We start from the raw sequence: 18,200 nt of genomic DNA, 5'->3' as shown, positions 1-18,200 counted from the left end.
ATGTTTTTGTGGTGGGGCACTTTGCACCCCTTGAAACCCCCCCCCCCCCCCACTGCACTTCTTGTCCCCCAGGGTATGACTGCAGCAAGTACACTGTGGTGCGAGGTTTTGCTTCCCCTGCAGCTGTTTATCTGGAACAATCTTCCTTGTTCATGGCAAAAAACGTGTGAAGCTATGATCGCATCTCTCATCAGTCATCCAGTGTCGAGGCATTGTTCCACTATAGAGGTAGTCTATTTTTACCTCTGTGATTCCACTATAACCCTTGTACCAAGTTTATTGTCCTATTGTGGGATATGTCTGTTTATTACATACATAGCTACATTTGGTGACTATGATTATGGGGCATGATGTACCACTATTGTGTTTTCATTGAGTGCTTAAAATCTTAGGAATACTTTACAGGGTGGGGTGGGGGTACTTGTGTACAAGAAGAAAATAAAGTGTATGGGATTTTTTTTTTTTTTTTTTTTTTGGGGGGGGGGGGGGCCTTTTCACCATATCAGGCATTCTCAGTAGAGCAAGGACCACTCAAAAAACTCTGCTTGTTTTCATTGGGTAATGCTCTTTACCTGATCTAAAACTGCCAAAACTCTGAACTAAACTTTCATCATGTCATCTGTCATCCAATACCCAAATAGCAAGTTTGACATTAACAGGAAACAACCATACTTGAAATTCCCCCATGATTGAGTTCTCTATAAGAGCTTACAGCTGTGTTCTTGGAATTCTCTTTACAGCGACCTGGCCAATCTGGCCCCTACACAACACTCTATTATGACTTATTGGGGGATTTCTTGTGACCTTGACAGCCCTGAATTAGGGAGGTTTCGAAACTACTGTCCAGGGGTCGGACAATGATGAGTAATAGGGAGGGGGGGGGGGGGGGCTAAGGTCACATATAAATAAGGTTTAGTAGGGTCAACATGGTCAAAGTATACACAAGATCCACACAAGCATAGTACAATGGTTTGATCAAAAATTTTATTGTTTGTATCATTAAAATCAATAACGTGTATCAACACAAGATCAAAATATCCGAGACCGAGCCGTTAAGCCCCACCTGCTATACATGTACCTACTGGCAATCAATGGGAAGCGTGTTGGCCTACAACACATAAGTTTTGCTCTGGTCTGTGAAACTATAGAGCAAGGAAGTGAAACACTCAACACAACCAGCTACCGATTGGCATTGTTCTGCTTACATTTTGTCATGGGATTTTATGGCGTCAGACTTCAGTATTCATGGCTGTGAATGGTCAATAATTTAAAATAGGGAAATGGATTGGTTTATTCTATAGACCCTTTGCAAATGGCGTCACACGCTCGAAAAGCACCCTCACTGGGGTCAAAGAGCACCCTCACTTGGGGTCAAAGGAGGCAAATGATTGGACGATAGCTGTTCTTCATGCGCGTGAAAACAGGCACATGAGCTCAGCGTCAGTGTAGCATTTTGCGTTGTGCAAGGGGTCTACATGTATTCCATAACACCCAGTATTGATACCGGTTATGTTGTAATGCAATGCAATGCTTTCAGTGCAAGGACAAATCCATTTTAAACACGTACACCATCCGTCAAATCTTTTTGATCGTCTGAGAAATACCTGTGTGTGCCACAAATCATATATCACATCCTCTCTGAAACTGCTCTGGGCTTTCAGTATCGTGCGTTTCAACATCACTTTCTAGCCTTGCTTGTTTGTTTCATAATAGCTTCACTTATCTTGGGGCACACCTAGGAGCCAAGTTCATAATGAAAGCAGACCTTCTACTGCAGTCCTTATTTTAAAACACTTAGCTGACCGTAAACAAAGCAACCGTGAAAAAACACTTGCGCTGTCAAATCTTCCAAAACATTTTATGAAATACACTTTGCTTATTATGCACATTATTCTACAAATAATTTAACACAATTTGTGAGCTGATATCTCTTTTTAATAACCCAGTTTCAAGTATCAACAGCCGACTGATATTTCAGGGATAGGGATTAGGGGAGTATTAGGGGGCAGAGAAGGTAAAAGGCAGTGGACACTATTGGTAATTAATCAAAATAATTATTAGCATAAAATCTAGCTTGGTAACAAGTAATGGGGAGAGGTTGGTAGTATAAAACATTGTGAGAAACAGCTCCCTCTGAATTAACGTAGTTTTCGAGAAAGATGTAATTTTCCACAAATTTGATTTAGAGATCTCAGATTTAGAATTTGAGGTCTCCCAATCAAGCATCTGAAAGCACACAACTTTGTGTGACAAGGGTGTTTTTTTCTTTCATAGTTATCTCGCAACTTGGACGACCAATGCGCTGAAATTTGTTTGTTATTTTATGCAAATGTTGAGATACACCAACTTAGAAGACTGGTCTTTGACAATTACCAATAGTGTCCAGTGTATTTAAGGGTGAAGACACTTTTGATTTAGACCCCTGTAATGCATACTCTCCGTAAGTTGATTCTGCCTAATGTAGCTACTAAAAATCAGTTAACCAAGACAAGTTTGATATGAGTTTTTGGATGCATATAGTTTTGCACTGTTATCTAATGCTTGTATATGACTGCAATTTGCATCTTGACGCATCACTCTATTTATAATCTTGACACACCTGTATTGCACATTTTGCAATGAGCTCATACAAGCCGGTGCATCCCCTATTACTTGTGCCTGTTATCCTCGTTGCAACATCACTGACATTTGGTTATGATGTGTATGGACTTTTATAAAAGAAACGAAAAGAATGCTTGAAAAATTCCAGTTTATTGTCGTTAGTACAACCAGATTTTGTTTACAAGAAGTTTCTGTAAAGTTTTGGAAATCTGCCAATGGTGGCCCCTCCCCTCGACCTTCAAAATGTTTGAACACAGTGCTGAGGTTTGTTTGTCATGTACTAAAGTTGTGCAAATTCAAACTGGCTGGCCCAACAAAGGTTAACAAACTTTAAAAAGAGCAGCTACCGACAATCTCATGTTGGGATACACCAAAATTAGTTCCGGTAAACTTAAGAGGGAAGGTACATATGCACATCATTGGAAGTTTTTTTGAAATACTGAAAAACTTTTTAATGAAGCGAGTATCAGTTTAATTGAGTATGTTGTGTCAAATGTACTTTCAATTCTTAGAAAGTTATCATTATCTACCAATTGATGTTGATGTGATGCTCTTTTAAAGTTCAGCTGAACAATTTTTTTTTTCAATGTGAGGGTCATGGGCTCAAATTGCATCTTTCTCAAGAAAATGGAAACGTTGAATTGAAACCAACGGTTCTTTTCAGAACCACCCCAACTCATTAGAGATAGTCATTATACATGGTGTCACTGCAAACCTTTCTTTATCGTATTTCCACCATGCAAAGTTTCAAATCATACAAATCTTCGGTTCCAGAAGAAAAACAATGCTTTTTTTTATCTGAGAAATAACTGATCTCAGAACCTCCAGAGAGTTGGAATGATTGTGCATTTCCAATATAACATCAGACATCACATCTTCTTAATTGTGTGGTACCCAACATTTCAATTCTGACATTGCTACAATATAACAAGGGACCCTCGCTAAATTGCTCTCATGTGAAAGGGGCTAAAGGCTAACTGGGGCTTAGGCAGCAACAGTGTTTAAGTAATGTGACCAATTTAGACAGATAATACAGATTAATGTTAACAATCATATAGTAACAGGAGCCAGTCTTCTTCCCTGTCGACCTCACTTTCAATACACAAAGGTCATCAACTGCAGTTAAAGGCCTAAATCATCATGGCAAATGGTCCCAAGACCAGAAATTTAAGAAAATGTTGATTTTTTGTAAATTATATGGTGGGAGGGCTATAAATGTACAACATTATTGTGTTAAATGGGATTATTGTGTTACTGACAGGAAACCCAGTCTGGTAGTTGTGAGCCAACACTGTTATCGCACCATTGTAATTGAATTGCCAAAACAAAATCAAAATAATCTCGAAGTTGACAAATGCCATAAACATGTCGTATCCAATCGGATCAAACAATTCCAAGGCTGTTGATATTTATCGCAGAGGGGGCGACTTTGCTTTACTGGCTAGTTTGTATCAAGTATCATGCTAAAATGTCCATAGTTTAACAACACACACCACGCTGTCTCAAATGGTGGATTTACTCCCACTACTATCAGTGCTAATCATGCTGTTTCAATCTGTGGCTTTTCTCCCTCTGGCGTTTCCTTTTTAGTGTCCTTTTGTTTATTCCAATCCTTGAGTCCGACGGGTAATGATGTATCCTCATCGACGCTGCCAGTTCCTTCCACAAAGTCTTCATAGGTGGATTTCTCGGCGAATGGTCTTTTTCCAAGGAGCTCCACCATGTCATCTTTGTTTAGGACCTCCTTGTCTAGAAGATGTAAGGCAACCTGGCACAACAAAATAATCACAAACAGAGGGTGTGATTTGACAGTCGCTAAGTAATCCTCAAAATAAGAGGAATGGAGTTTATTAAACATGTAGTGGAGGTAACTGACCCAATTCACCTGACGCCATCATCAGAATAATCTTGGAAGGACCATATTGATGGGCACTGTGCATTATTCAGTGAAGGGCCCATTTCAGACGACGCGCAAATACACATCAATGCACAGTCGTGTGATGCGCGTGCAAGGGGTCAATAAAGTCATTTAGCTAACAGAGCTTCCATTTTCTAATCTTTTTAAAAGTATACAGTGCACTTTGACGAGGGACTAGGGACCAGGGCAAGGGGAGAGGCAATGTCATACGCGGCATCCATGAAATTCCACAACCAAAAAGCAGGATGCGCCCTGGCTCTCTGTAAGTACCAAATCAGAGAAATTTATGGCAGCCTGGTGTAGTGCTTTTGATACACTCAGCGCAGTGGGGGGGGGGGGGGGGGTAGCAGAGAGTGAAGGGGTGAGGGAGATGATTAAGTCGTGCTTTGTAAAACTACACCTGCTTGTTTGGAAAGTTTGAGTGTTTGTGACTACATGCAACACGGATTCAAGAATCTACTTGACCACTGGTCCAAGTCCAGTTACTTTCACACTTGGCCATTAGCCTCTCAACCAAACCATTCAAGCAAAAATATTGGTACATGTACTTGATTAGGTTTTTAAGTTTAAATCCCCATCCAAAAGTGCAGCAAGGCAAGGATTTCTAAAACAAAAGTCCTGTGGTGGTCTGCTGAAGATATTCTTGAATTTCGCTTCCTGTGCTGTGATGTTCTAGAGCGTTTATATCTGTGATAAAACTGTCTAAAGATAAAACAATTGGTTAAATCAAAAATTTGCAACCAACCTTCTCCACTTTGTCCTTGTGTTTAGTCAGCAGCTCCATGGTGCGATCGTAAGCTGACTTGATGAGTTTCCTGACTTCTTCATCAATCATGGTGGCTGTTGATTCACTGTACGGTTTATCCAAGACCATCTCGCCTTGTTGGGGCATGTCAAACGACACATTACCCACAACATCACTCATACCATGTTGTACGATCTAGGCAGGAGAAATAAAATACCCAGAGCAAAATATCAGTGGAGGGCAGTCTATACCACCGCATTTACAGTTGAAATTGCGAGGAAGCAAAGGCAATGATAGAAGGACCAGCAGCGGATTTCATGAAACGCTAGGATTAATCCTATTTCGAGTATGGGTAAAAAAGCGTCCTACGCCTTTGGATACAGAACTTAACTCGTCCTAAGTCCTACGATTAATCATAAGTTAGGAAGAGTTTGGTGAAATCGACGGCTAATCCTGCAAGAGCATTCAAACTGGGGGATAAACAAAATTAAAATGAGCATACATTTTCAACCAGTGTGCCATGTAACAGGGGCACTTTAATACATGTTATCAATATGCACATTGGGCATACAATATTATTTTACCAAGCGCTGTGCGTAATGAGCCTTTTGAGGAATGGCGGGCGTGATGGGAGTGTACTGTTTGGTTCAGTGGGTGTACACACACAAATTTACCAAACCTTACAGTGTTGTAGTATTGTGTCCGCCATATCTCAAAATGGCTTACGGTATCACACAATTTCAAATTATCGGTCACCTAATGGCATGTGTGATTTTATGTCTCTAACCCACTCACCTGTGCATAGGCAATCTGTGTGACCTTCTTCAAGTCATCTTGGGCACCTGTGGTAATTTTCTCAAAGAAGATTTGCTCAGCTACCCTCCCGCCTAACGTCATACACATCCTGTCTAGCAGCTGCTCTTTGGTGTACAGAAATTGCTCCTTAGGGAGGTACTGGGCGTACCCGAGACCTTTACCTCGTGGAATGATGGATACCTAAAAGTAATTATTCAAATTAATTTTAGCATAAAAACTTACTTGGAACCAGCAAGGGAGAGCTGTTGATAGTATAAAACATTGTGAGAAACGGCTCACTCTGAAGTGACGTAGTTTTCGACAGCGGTAATTTTACACAATTTGATTTTGAGACCTCAAAATTAGATTTTGTAGTTCCGAAATCAAGCTTCTGAAAACAAACAACTTTGTGTGATAAGGGTGTTTTTTCTTCCATTATTATCTCGCAGTTTCAACGACCAATTGAGTTCAAATTTTCGTAGGGTTGTCTTTTTATGCATATGTTGAGATAAGTGGGAAGACTGGTCTTTGACCATTACCAATAGTGTCCAGTGTCTTTAATCACTGTTTAAAATGACACCCTTTTTGAGTTTTATTTAATTCTGCATATTATATATATTAAAAAAAAAAGTCTTTCTCAAATTTGTCTTGCTGATTTGTGTTGCCTTTAAACATTACAAAGTTTAAAGTCCTCTCATCACTTATGACAACACATCATGGGTCAAACATGTACAAATTAAGAAGCTTTTGACTACCTGAAAAATATTGTACATGTACAATATTGACATGTACGTCATCAACACAGTAAGAGTCAAAGTTGCAAGTGGGAGATTCGGTAAGAAACCTACCTTGAGTAACGGGTCTGCGTACTCTAAGAACCATCCTGTGATGGCATGGCCAGCTTCATGGTAAGCTACCGTCTTCTTCTCTGCCGGCTGCAATACCTGAGTCTTCTTCTCCAAACCTACCAATAGGAAACATTTAATTTTCTTCAGATCCACATAGAAAGTAGCAACTCTTTTTTAAATTTTTATTTTTTTATGCAAGTCGCCTGACACACAAGGCCTGAAGGCCACTTCAAGGTGTGGGCTACAATTATTTTTTTCCAGTGGCCTTCTTTCACAGTCCATACGAATGTAGGCTTGTTGTTAATTACACCAAATCACACATAAACAAAACCTGATATCAGTGCTAGAAAAAGGAAGATTGACTGTTAAAGTTGTTTGGAAGGACTCTGGAACACCTTGGTGTCAGACGTCGATCTTGTTATGAATTGAACCTCAATGTTATTTTAAGTTTGCATGTCTGAAACTGACCTAGAGTCCCTCCTAAACCCTTTGGTTCGGCGCAACTCTGGTGGCATCTTTCTGAAACAGGTGTATGACCACCAAATTCTTTAGCTTAACAAAATAATTTTGCAAATCCAAGGTCATCAGCTTGTCTTTGTAACTTTATGTTTATCTTCTTTTGTTTGTTATAAAGCCTTCCATGACCAGACCACATTATATATCAAGGATTGCTTTACATTTCATAACCCATCTCGCCCTAATCTTCGCTCTTCTCCTGACCCATTTTTGCTTACCATTCCTAGGACCAAAAGCAAATCTGGGGATTATACATTCACTGTAACTACATCCAGAGCATGGAACAACATCCCTTTTTTCATTTACGCCGCTAAATCCACAGACCAGTTTAAAAAACTTCTGAAAACACATCTCTTCCCTGTTTAAGCTTTACTCATTTTCTCATTCTTTTCAAGCATTGTGTATGTAGCTTTTCCAATAAGATTTTGTTGTTTATTGTGCATTTCGTTTTTTGTAAGCGCTGTGATATAGTTTTCTATGGGGAGCGTTTCTAAACACCTTTTAATATTATTATTATTATTATCCTCTGTTTGACCAGGGCCAAATAAAGCTGCGTAAACACAAAAAGAACCTAAGCCGCAACCAAGCCATGCTTACCAGAATAAGATTACCAGCTAAAATAGCATGTCACACTATCTGTAACTGGTATCCTTCTTGTTTTTTTTTACTAAGGGGGAAATATTTAAGCAATTTTCTCTGCTGAAGCAGCTCCACAAAGTTGGGCCCTGATTCTGAACTTTAAATGGGTCAAGGGTCACTGACCTGCTATGACACGCTCAATGGCCGATTCAAAGTGTTCACTTTGAATACTGCTGCATCCATATCTTGCTGCTATTAAGGCTGCCTCGTTGCACACATTGGCTATATCAGCTCCTGTTCAGAACAAATGTATACTAATGTTATAATTTATTGGATGAAAAAAAAAATGTACAAAGAATAAGTAAACATACATAATAAACGTGATTAACTCAAATCACTTTACCAGTTACCAGTCAGCAAATGAATCCAAAGCAGTTCTCTCCTCATTACATACATAAGCAGGGAATCCAATTTCGAAAGGAAGCAAAGCCACGAAATAAGGCCCTGTACTCTGGAACTCTCAGCCAAATCAAATTAAAACTGAAAATCAAATCAAGACTGAAAATCAGTTCAACTCCCTGCTGTAAACCCACTTATTCAAGTAGTTCAACTGTTTCTGCTGCGTATCATGTTTATAATGCATCAATTTGTTAGATTTGTAATCTTGGTATTTTGCATAGATTTTTCTTCCTAAGCGCTTAGAGATAATTTAGTGTGAAGCACTACATAAAAGCTGTGTATTTAAAGGGAAGGTACACGTTTGGTAATTACTCAAAACAAATATTAACTTACTTGATAACAAGCATTGGAGAGCTGTTGATAGTATAAAACATTGTGGGACACGACTCCCTCTGAAGTAATGTAGTTTTTAAGAAAGAGGTAATTTCTTACTTAAACAATAAAAGACCTCTAGCTAGAAGTCTTTTATTCCTATCTGAAAACACACAAATTCGTCCAACAAGGGTGTTTTTTCTTTCCTCATTTTCTCGCAACTTCGATGATCGATTGAGCCCAAATTTTCACAGGCTTGTTATGTTATTCACAAGATGGGATACACCAAGTGAGAAGACTGGTCTTTGACAATTACCAAACGTGTACCTTTTTAGGAGACATACGCCTTTTGGCGATTTTTAAACTTTTTAAAACTTTACTTAGTCTTCTTAAATATGTTTAATGTATGTAATGTATGTACATGTGCTTGTAAATGTGATTGCCCGAATGAATATTATTACCTTCCTTTTAAACAAAATAATCCAAACAGGACAACATACACAAAAACCATACAAACAAATGAGGGACCAATGCAAGGTGTCTATCAAGTCAGGAACTCACCCGTAAAACCAGGAGTCAGAGCGGCCATCTTTTTCGCCATGGAGTCCATATTAACCTCCGTCTTGAGTGGCTTCAAATGCACTTTGAATATCGACGCTCTGAAGATTGGAAACAAAATAGGAGTTAGTCTTGAGACAAAGAAACTAAGAACAAGGTTGATCATGGATCTATTGAAGGTTAAAGGCAGTGGACACTATTGGTAATTACTCAAATCAATGACTTGCATAAAACCTTAGTTGGTAACGAGTAACAGGGAGAGGTTGATAGTATAAAACATTGTGAGAAACTTTGAATATCTCGATCTGAAGATTAGACACAAAATAGCGAGACAAAGAGACTAAGAACAAGTCTGATCATGGACCAATTGGAGGTTAACTTATAATAGATATTTGCTGGTTTTCTGAAGGCAAAACAAGTTGTAAATGGGATAATAATACTATTGAAATGTTTTGAAGTGCTTTATCACACCCGATGGGCATCTCAAAGCGTTCAGTACTTTTTGTACAAGCAAATTTTGGTGCTTAGCAGCTCTATGAAATTGGGCCCTGGAGTCCAGTGTTCTTATCTGCTCGGCCCTGACACGCCACAAGAAGAAATAATATTTTTTGCTAATTTGAGTGGATAGCAAACTATGTAGGTACATTACCTTCCCTTGATGTCAGGCGCACCAATGTAGATTTGTCTGTCAAAGCGACCGGGTCTCATCAGAGCTGGATCTAAGATATCAGGACGATTTGTTCCAGCCAGGACGACCACATTACTGGTTGGGTTGAAACCTGCAGATGGATAGATTATTGAGATGATGATGGGATATTAAAGGCAGTAGAAACTATTGGTAATTACTCAAAATAAAAGAACTGACCTGCTTTAACTATTACCAGGGCGGATGGTATAGAAAATAGACTTGGACTACTACTTTAGCTTATATGATCATAATTAACTGTACTGCCGCGGAGTCAGTTCTGAATTGGTCTCAACGTTTCGACTACCTTGCTCTAGTCATTGTCAGAAGACTGAAGAGGTAGGGGAAGAGTGGGTTTATTCATAGGGGTTCAGGGACAGTTTCCATAATCAGGGAGACTTTCAAACTTGTTCAGCAGCACAAGGAAATATTGGTTTATTTTAAGGGAACTTTCTGCAGAGTCGGGGAGAGTTGGCTTCTCTGCATACATGGGATCCAGTAGGGGTAGAGGGTGGATGTGACGGAACCTTGGGTAGTAAACAAATTTTACTTACCGTCCATCTCAACGAGGAGTTGATTCAGGGTGTTTTCCTGCTCGCTCTGCCCACCAAAGTTACCCCGCCCTCGCTTTCTGCCCACCGCATCAATCTCATCAATGAAGAGGATGCATGGAGCGTTCTTCCTTGCCATTGAAAACATGTCTCGTACCTTTAAAAACACATCCAGAAAGTTATCAACTGTTACAAAAAACCCACTATGATGAGAACGGAAAGACCGAGGTGATGGAGACAACCACCTACAGTTTGGCGAACAGGTGAGTCTTGAGACCTTTTTTGAAGGACAGAACAGTCTGAGCGTTTCTAATGAGGACAGAAACACCATTTCATAGGCGAGAGGCAGCAGTAGAAAAAACTCTCTCGCCAGCTAGTTTGTATGACTTGTTCACCACAAGGAAGATGGCATCATAGCTTGGAAGGGAGTATGTGCAGTCATGGATTAAAGGCAGTGGACACTATTGGTAATTATTCAAAATAATTATTAGCATAAAACCTTTCTTGGTGACAAGTAATGGGGAGAGGTTGATGGTATAAAACATTGTGCGAAATGACTTCCTCTGAAGTGCCATAGTTTTCGAGAAAGAAGTAATTTTTCACAAATTTGATTTCTAGACCTCAGATTTAGAACTTGAGGTATCCAAATCAAGCATCTAAACGCACACAACTTCGTGTGACAAGGGTGTTTTTTTTCTTTTTTCTTTATTATTATCTCGCAAGTTCGATGACCGATTGAGCTCAAACTTTCACAGGTTGTTATTTTATGCCTATGTTGAGAAACACCAACTGTGAAGGCTAGTCTTTGACAATTACCGATAGTGTCCACTGCCTTTAACAAAAGTGAAGAGAGATAACCTGGATCATTATTATATGTAAAATTCTTGAAAGAAAACAAAAAGAATCAGGATTCTCTTACCCTGGATGGACCAACACCCACAAACATCTCCAGAAACTCTGATCCACTGACGGTGATGAAGGGAACGTTAGCTTCGCCAGCGGTAGCCTTAGCTAGAAGTGTCTTGCCTGTACCTGGTGGACCATTCAAAATAGCCCCCTGTAACAGAAACACAGGTATGGAATGAGGACAAATGACCCTTACTGAGAAATCCATGAAGCTTGAAGTAGGTTTTATTGTTCATGTTATCAACGTTGGAAAAATGTTTCACTATTTTTTAAGAATGAGAGATCGCATAACATCACAAGGCCGGATGACCACTTCAAGGTGAGGTCTACACTTAACCGAATTTGGCTATCGACACAAATCGATACTGCTACCAGGAACGCTACCACCAACAACTGAGGCTGAAACAGGGTTACCGTAAGGATGTAGGCATGAGCATGGCATGTAGAGTGTCATGGCATGTAGAATGTCATGGCCGAGTGGTTAAGAGCATCGAATTCAAGTTCTGGTGCTAATTCACCGGAGTGTGGGTTCGAATCCCGGTCGTGACACTTGTGTCCTTGAGCAAGATACTTTACTATAATTGCTTCTCTTCACCCAGGGGTATAAATGGGTACCTGTGAGGGTAGAGGTTGATATTGTGAATGAAAAACTTTTGGAGCGCCACAGCAGCTCGGGGCTGTATACTCCCTAATGGGAGCTGAGAAAGATTAAAGGGATGTTTATTGGCCCAATGACCAGGGGACTAATGTAAAGCGCATTGATACAGTTTATTGTGAAATGCGCTATATAAGAACTTGTTATTATGAGTATCATCCACCAGGAGCCTAGCTTGTGGAGCAGGTTATTAATAAATTGGTGGGGTTAATCATCCTTACTAGCACCTAAGAGCTGAATTGCGAAGGATGCGGCTGCAACGTGTTCGAAAAGTAGGCATGCAATGGGCGCCTTTGGCTGCCAGCCAACTCAACCCATTATGACCATGGAGCACAGCCAAGATCAAAAGTGTTTGATTTTTCCCGAGGGAGGAAAACCGGATGGTCTGGAAAACCCTTGTGGCAGAGCAGAGAACAATAGCACACCTCAACTCACATTTGGCCATTGCCGGGAATGAACCAGGGTCACCTTGCTGAGGGGCGAGCGCTTTACGCACAAGCCAACCATGCCACCCAGAATGCAATACCTCCCCAATTTTTACCAAGCAAAGTTGTTTTATAGGATTTGAGGCATTGAGTGGTGAGGTATCAATGTATATTTGGTTTGCGGTATTAACACCATGTATGTTTCTACACATACTTGCCAGGTAGAATTTATTTATAAAGAACCCTCGATTATCTACTCCGCGGCAGTAGAATAAAGCAAGACAGTTCTCTAAGAACAAGCTCTACCTGGTACTATAAACCAAATATACAATTATTGTTTTAACAAAGTTGTTTTTAAAAGTGCCATGGTCAATGGCACAGGTGTCATGACCAGGATACGAACCATTGTTAAGGATAAATTGACTTGTCAGCAGACATGTTACCTTAGGGATCTTTGCTCCTAGGTCAATATACTGCTGAGGATTCTTCAAGAAGTTGACGAACTCCATGATTTCAAGCTTGGCCTCTTCGCATCCGGCTACATCCCTGAAAACAAGTATAATTTTTTTTTACCATTGCTAAAACAAGCTCCTCCAAATTTCTCAGTCTGTTTATGCTTGATTACAAAGTCAGACCAACCACACTTAGCAGGTTTTCAAATATCATTGGAATTGAGCCTATAGATACATTTGAGTAATACACTACATGGAATTGTGTATAATGTGATTTGGGTTTTAGTAAAAACTGTGACCTGGGTTGTGTGTACATTCTGTTATCGATTGTTTTTAATGAATAAAGAATGATTAATTAATATTTATATATATCATATATATTGGTGAGAGGGGAAAGTTGACTTATACTTACTTGAAACGCACCCCAACATCCTCCTTGATGATCTTGGCTGTGCTCTCACCGAAACCAAAGATGCCCCCTCGTTTACCCGCCCGGCCCCCTGTAGCAGGGTTATTGCGAAACAGGTAGAAGAAGAACCCAATCATGAGGGCAGTCGGGATCAGGCTTATCAGGAAGCTCCTGGGGGTCAAATGTCAAACAAAAAGGTCAGCAAGTCAAATGGATTTAATGGCTCAGACAATGGCTTGAAGGAGAGCTGTTGAGGACTGGGGGGAGGGGGGGGGGTAGGTGTGCTTTCTCACACATAGGGTGCATTTATTTAGCTTCTCTGGTTGAGGTTGATAGTATAAAACATTGCGAGAAACGGCTCCCTCTGAAGTGACATAGTTTTCGAGAAAGAAGTATTTTTCCACAAATTTGATTTCGAGATCAACCATCTAAAAGCACACAACTTCGTGTGACAAGGGTGTTTTTTCTTTCATTATTATCTCGCAGCTTCGACAACCAATTGAGCTCAAATTTTCACAGGTTTGTTATTTTATGTATATGTGGAGATACACCAAGTGAGAAGACTGAGTCTTTGACAGTTACCAATAGTGTCCAATGTCCTTAACTTACCCGTCACTTTCTGAACTGTATACTACAGAAAGATAATTATTTGGCTCTACTCCGAGGTCCAGCTGGGAATTTTCCAGATTACGCTCAAATGTGTCAACACTGCCGATGTTAAACCAAACAAATTTCTGCAACAAAATGAAAGAAAAGCACAGTTTCAAACCATCCAGGTGGAAAATTTTGTCTGAATTAGAAAATGCTCAAAGGGGTCTTGTCAAAATTAAAAAAGGACAGGTAGTGTGATGTCAAATTATTATGTTGGATTTCCGTCAGACTGTTTTTCTATGCAGTGTGTCATGGCGAGGTTAAGAGCACTGGATTCAAGCTCTGGTTCGATCGGCAGGGTGTGGGTTTGAATCCCGGTCGTTACACTTGCTACGTAAAATTGGGGAGGTAGTGCTTTCTGCTCTACCAGCCAGGCTTCGGATTGATGATACCCAAGCCTACATTCGTATGGACTGTGAAAGGGGTAACCCTGTTTCAGCCCTAGGAGTAGGTGGCAACAGCCTCTGGAAAAAAAAAAATTGTAGCCCACACCTTGAAATAGCCTTCAGGCATTGTGTGTCTGGCGCCTTGCATAAAATTATAATAATTTTAGAAAGATTAACTGCGGTGTGCCTCCCATAGCTCTGGAGAAAGGGTGAGCTGTAAAACCCAGAGGTATTCTTGAACACTGTTGAATAGGGATCTTGATGTGGGGACGACGTGAAAGTGCGCCGGGGTAACCAGTGGGTAAAATAACTCCTGGGGCCTTCCCCGGGCTGTATTCCACGCGAATAAGAGATATAGTGTGAAAAGGGCTGTTCGTCATTTGTAAAAAAGTACATGTGACATACACTTTTATTGTTCATCCATTTTTGTATACATTTTAATGTGTGTAGAATAATATATTTTTAAATTGTCTAGTAATAGTATTGCTTAAACTCTTTAACGCCTGTTAACAGTGCATTGATGCCTGGATGCTATATGCGCTTTATAAATGGTAGTTATTATTATTATTGGTTATTACGTACCCCTTTTAAATGACCAGGTCTCAGCCACACTCTTACATATTTCTTGTTGACCACTTCTAGTCTTTCCACCTGTGAATGTGAAAAAAACAGTTTCAAACTAAATATCACTAGATTCTTTTTGGGCTCTTCTTCTATTTATGATGTCTTTGAAAAGAATACTTGTCAGTGGTATGGGGCTTCAAACAGGTGAGTGAAGCCAAAGCCGGTAGAACTCACTGCCTTTTTGAATGATTGGAAGTGGGTTAAAAAGTCTTACGATGCTGGAAGGGGATATAGTTTGGTTCCTTTTTATGCGATAAATGTTATAACTCATTGCTGGTATACGATACAAGGAACATGACCAAGATGGTGGTAGCATTAGAGCATCAAATTCAAGTTCTGGTGGTTTAAGTCATCGGGGGTGGGGATTCGAATCCCAGTCGTGACACTTGGTGTCCTTGAGCAAGAATTGCCTCTCTTCACCCAGGGATATAAATGGGAGCCTGTGAGGGCAGACATGGTTCTTGTGATTGACTTCGCTTAGTGCGCTACATATTTGACAGCACTGGCTGTATACTCCCCAGGGAGCTGAGATTATTTAAGGAATGAAATCAAATGGCCCAATATGACCTACCGTCGATTTCACCTAACTCTTCCTTACTGAGGATTAATCTTAAGGACTTAGGTCGAGTTCAGTTCCGTAACTGAAGACGGTAGGACGCACGCACTTAACCCATTATTAGTTAGGACGGGTTACTTGTCTTAACTCAAGAGCGTTTCGTAAAATCTGTTGAAGGGGTAATACTGTTGAAGAGCCATGAGCGCTGAACCCGAGTGCTATAAGAAGCCACTATTTTTATTATTATTATAGGTAGAGCAAACCCCGCATGAAATTGGTAGCAATCCTACCTGTCCAGCTTGTAAGTATTCATTACAGAATTCCTTCCATGTGATCTCAGGGGCGGATCCACCACCAACCAGCCAAATCGCGGCAGCCGCACCTGCTACTGTAAGAGCAACGCTAAACAGTAATTGATTCCTGTTGCTTGGATCTATCTGGGGACCACTACCCCCTCCAGGCTTGCCTCCTGTAGCTCCACCTAGAAGTCCCTTCCAGAAGTCGTTCTGTTTGTTGCCTCCGCTGCTACCAGAACGGCTGCTCTCGCTGCTTTTCTCTGGCTTGGGTTCAGCTGTGGGAGAGAGAGTTCAAGGAAAGGTTGGTTTCTAGAAAAAACTTTGGTTTGAAAGAAGCATGGGGCCTTTCTCAACCCTCGGCAACTTTGGTTTCCAAGGAAGTTTTGGTTTCAGGGAAACTTTGCTTCCAAGGACACTTTAGCAAAGTAATGTTGGTTTCTAGGCAACTTTAATTTCAAGGAAACTTAGGTTTCAAAGAGACTTTGGCAAGGAAACTTTGCTTCAAGTATTAATAGCCCTGGCCATACTCAATGTAATAATAATCCAACAAATAATGTTGGGAATTGTTTACATCAGCAGCTAACCCCTTTCTAAATACTAGAGCTTATGGCCTGATGCTCTAGAAGGAAGAAGGTTGCAACCTCACATGCCACTGGCCTTGTCACCTTTCTGAGCCACCTGGCTGATTTTGCTGTTTGGCCAAAAGGCATTGTGGGAAGGAAAAAGGGGCTTCAAAGCCCCCTTTAGGCTTATCTTTCTTACAGCGCCTTTTGGCCATTCAGCAAAATTAGCCGGGCAGAAAACACAAGGTATAAAGTGAGTACCTTTCTCTTTAGGTGTAGATGAATTCTTAGGTCGTGGGGGAGCAGCGTCTTTCTTTCCTCCCTGGAAAAATTTCTCAAATCCTTTTGGGGGTTGTTTACTGAAGACTATCCATCTTTGGAAGGCACTACTAGTCCATCTCGTACTCCCAAATAATCTACTACATCTCTGCAAGAGGGCGACCTAACAAAGAAAAAATTACAAAAACAACACAGTGACAAAGTTAGAGTGTTTTAATTGCCAATTTTCCTCTGTTTAAACACATCTTATTTGGGTAGATAAAAACTTATCTTATGTCACAGGTTTTCAAGGACTAATTTTGTTGTGTCTGTTTTCTTTGTTTTGATTTGTTTTTTGGTTTTTGACTGATCCCTGAACGCCCAGCAGGGTGGATATGTGCGCATAACAAGTCTTACTGTTATTATTTAATACTGTTTCTGGTTGGTCAGATCATGGAGGAATCTCCATGGTCAGATTTGGAACAATCTTTTCCGATTGACTCCTCCAACGGTGATTGAACAATCATCAACAAAAACATTGACCATCATAAATTTAATTAGGTATAACCAGAAGGAAAGGGTAAATTATGAAATAGTGGTAAATAAAAAACATAACAAATTGTATCGAGCCTATAGAAACTGAGCCTTATCACACTTATAATCATTATAGTTTTTAGAAGTTATCAAAATAGATGGAGGAAAAAATTAATGAAAATGAAATGAAAACATTTTGGAACAATAATTAATAAATATATTTCTTCTGTAATTTAAAATAACAATAACAAGGTATATTAAAAATACTAAATAGATGTAGAAAGATATAAATTTATCATAAAAACAACTATAATAAAAAATTGTTTTAATTTTAATTAAAAATACAATTTTAATAATTTTAATTTATATTTATAATTTTAAAATAAATACACAATTATTTGTGTTTTACTTATAATACCTGTCTGTGATGGCTGAATGTGGATGGATTTAGACAAATGCCGACCTTCTTAGCTCCAAGATGAAGCGACCCACAACTCCTAAATGCCATGTCTTTACCAGCTTACCGTTTGTGTTCAATTTAAAAAAGATGATGAAACTTCAAGATAAGTTTAACATTGTTTCTGCAAATTCACTGCTGTGAGTTGTAGTGTTGTTATAATGAAAAGATGGTCGACTCGATCGGCTGCAAATCAAATCTGATTATGAACAATCGGCATTTCTCAGCGCTTCTTTCTCAAGTGCAAATACTGTCACTGAGACAAAAGTTATCTATACGTGAATTTAAATGAAATTAGTCACCAGATTCTTCAGAAATGCAGACGTTGAATAACAAAGTTTTGCACAGCATTGATCCGATCTCTGCTGTTAAATAACTAAAGGCTGTTCACCTTCCATGTATTGCGTGCTTTTTACATAGCGATGAATAGGTGTAAATATCTGTGAAAGTCTGGGTATCAA

The 18,200-nt window shown here is 39.8% G+C and overlaps 1 protein-coding gene across 1 annotated transcript; it reads right to left on the bottom strand.

The window, feature by feature from the left end:
• Positions 1 to 962: 962 nt before the first annotated feature.
• Positions 963 to 18,098, bottom strand: LOC139934469 (mitochondrial inner membrane m-AAA protease component AFG3L2-like). The gene is made up of 16 exons (XM_071928715.1): positions 17,701 to 18,098; positions 16,752 to 16,932; positions 15,922 to 16,202; positions 15,034 to 15,102; positions 14,024 to 14,148; positions 13,418 to 13,585; positions 12,997 to 13,099; positions 11,487 to 11,624; positions 10,571 to 10,724; positions 9,981 to 10,110; positions 9,335 to 9,432; positions 8,186 to 8,296; positions 6,908 to 7,023; positions 6,060 to 6,260; positions 5,265 to 5,459; positions 963 to 4,369 (listed from the first exon to the last, which is right to left on the bottom strand). Exons 1-16 carry the CDS (start codon positions 17,788 to 17,790, stop codon positions 4,142 to 4,144), a joined length of 2,388 nt encoding a protein of 795 aa, XP_071784816.1. The 5' UTR covers positions 17,791 to 18,098; the 3' UTR covers positions 963 to 4,141.
• Positions 18,099 to 18,200: the final 102 nt, after the last annotated feature.

The sequence above is a fragment of the Asterias amurensis genome, chromosome 3 (assembly GCF_032118995.1).
Source record: "Asterias amurensis chromosome 3, ASM3211899v1".
NCBI classification, from domain to species: Eukaryota; Metazoa; Echinodermata; class Asteroidea; order Forcipulatida; family Asteriidae; genus Asterias; species Asterias amurensis.
This window is presented reverse-complemented; position numbering and strand designations above follow the sequence as displayed.

Excerpts from the sequence above, each read along its gene's own strand:
- LOC139934469 (XM_071928715.1), bottom strand. The coding sequence starts at position 17,790 with ATGGCATTTAGGAGTTGTGGGTCGCTTCATCTTGGAGCTAAGAAGGTC. Across the intron at positions 13,586-14,023 it reads TACAGTTCAGAAAGTGACGG|GAGCTTCCTGATAAGCCTGA; the intron begins GTAAGTTAAGGA and ends TTTGACCCCCAG. Across the intron at positions 4,370-5,264 it reads ACAAGGACAAAGTGGAGAAG|GTTGCCTTACATCTTCTAGA; the intron begins GTTGGTTGCAAA and ends TTGTTGTGCCAG.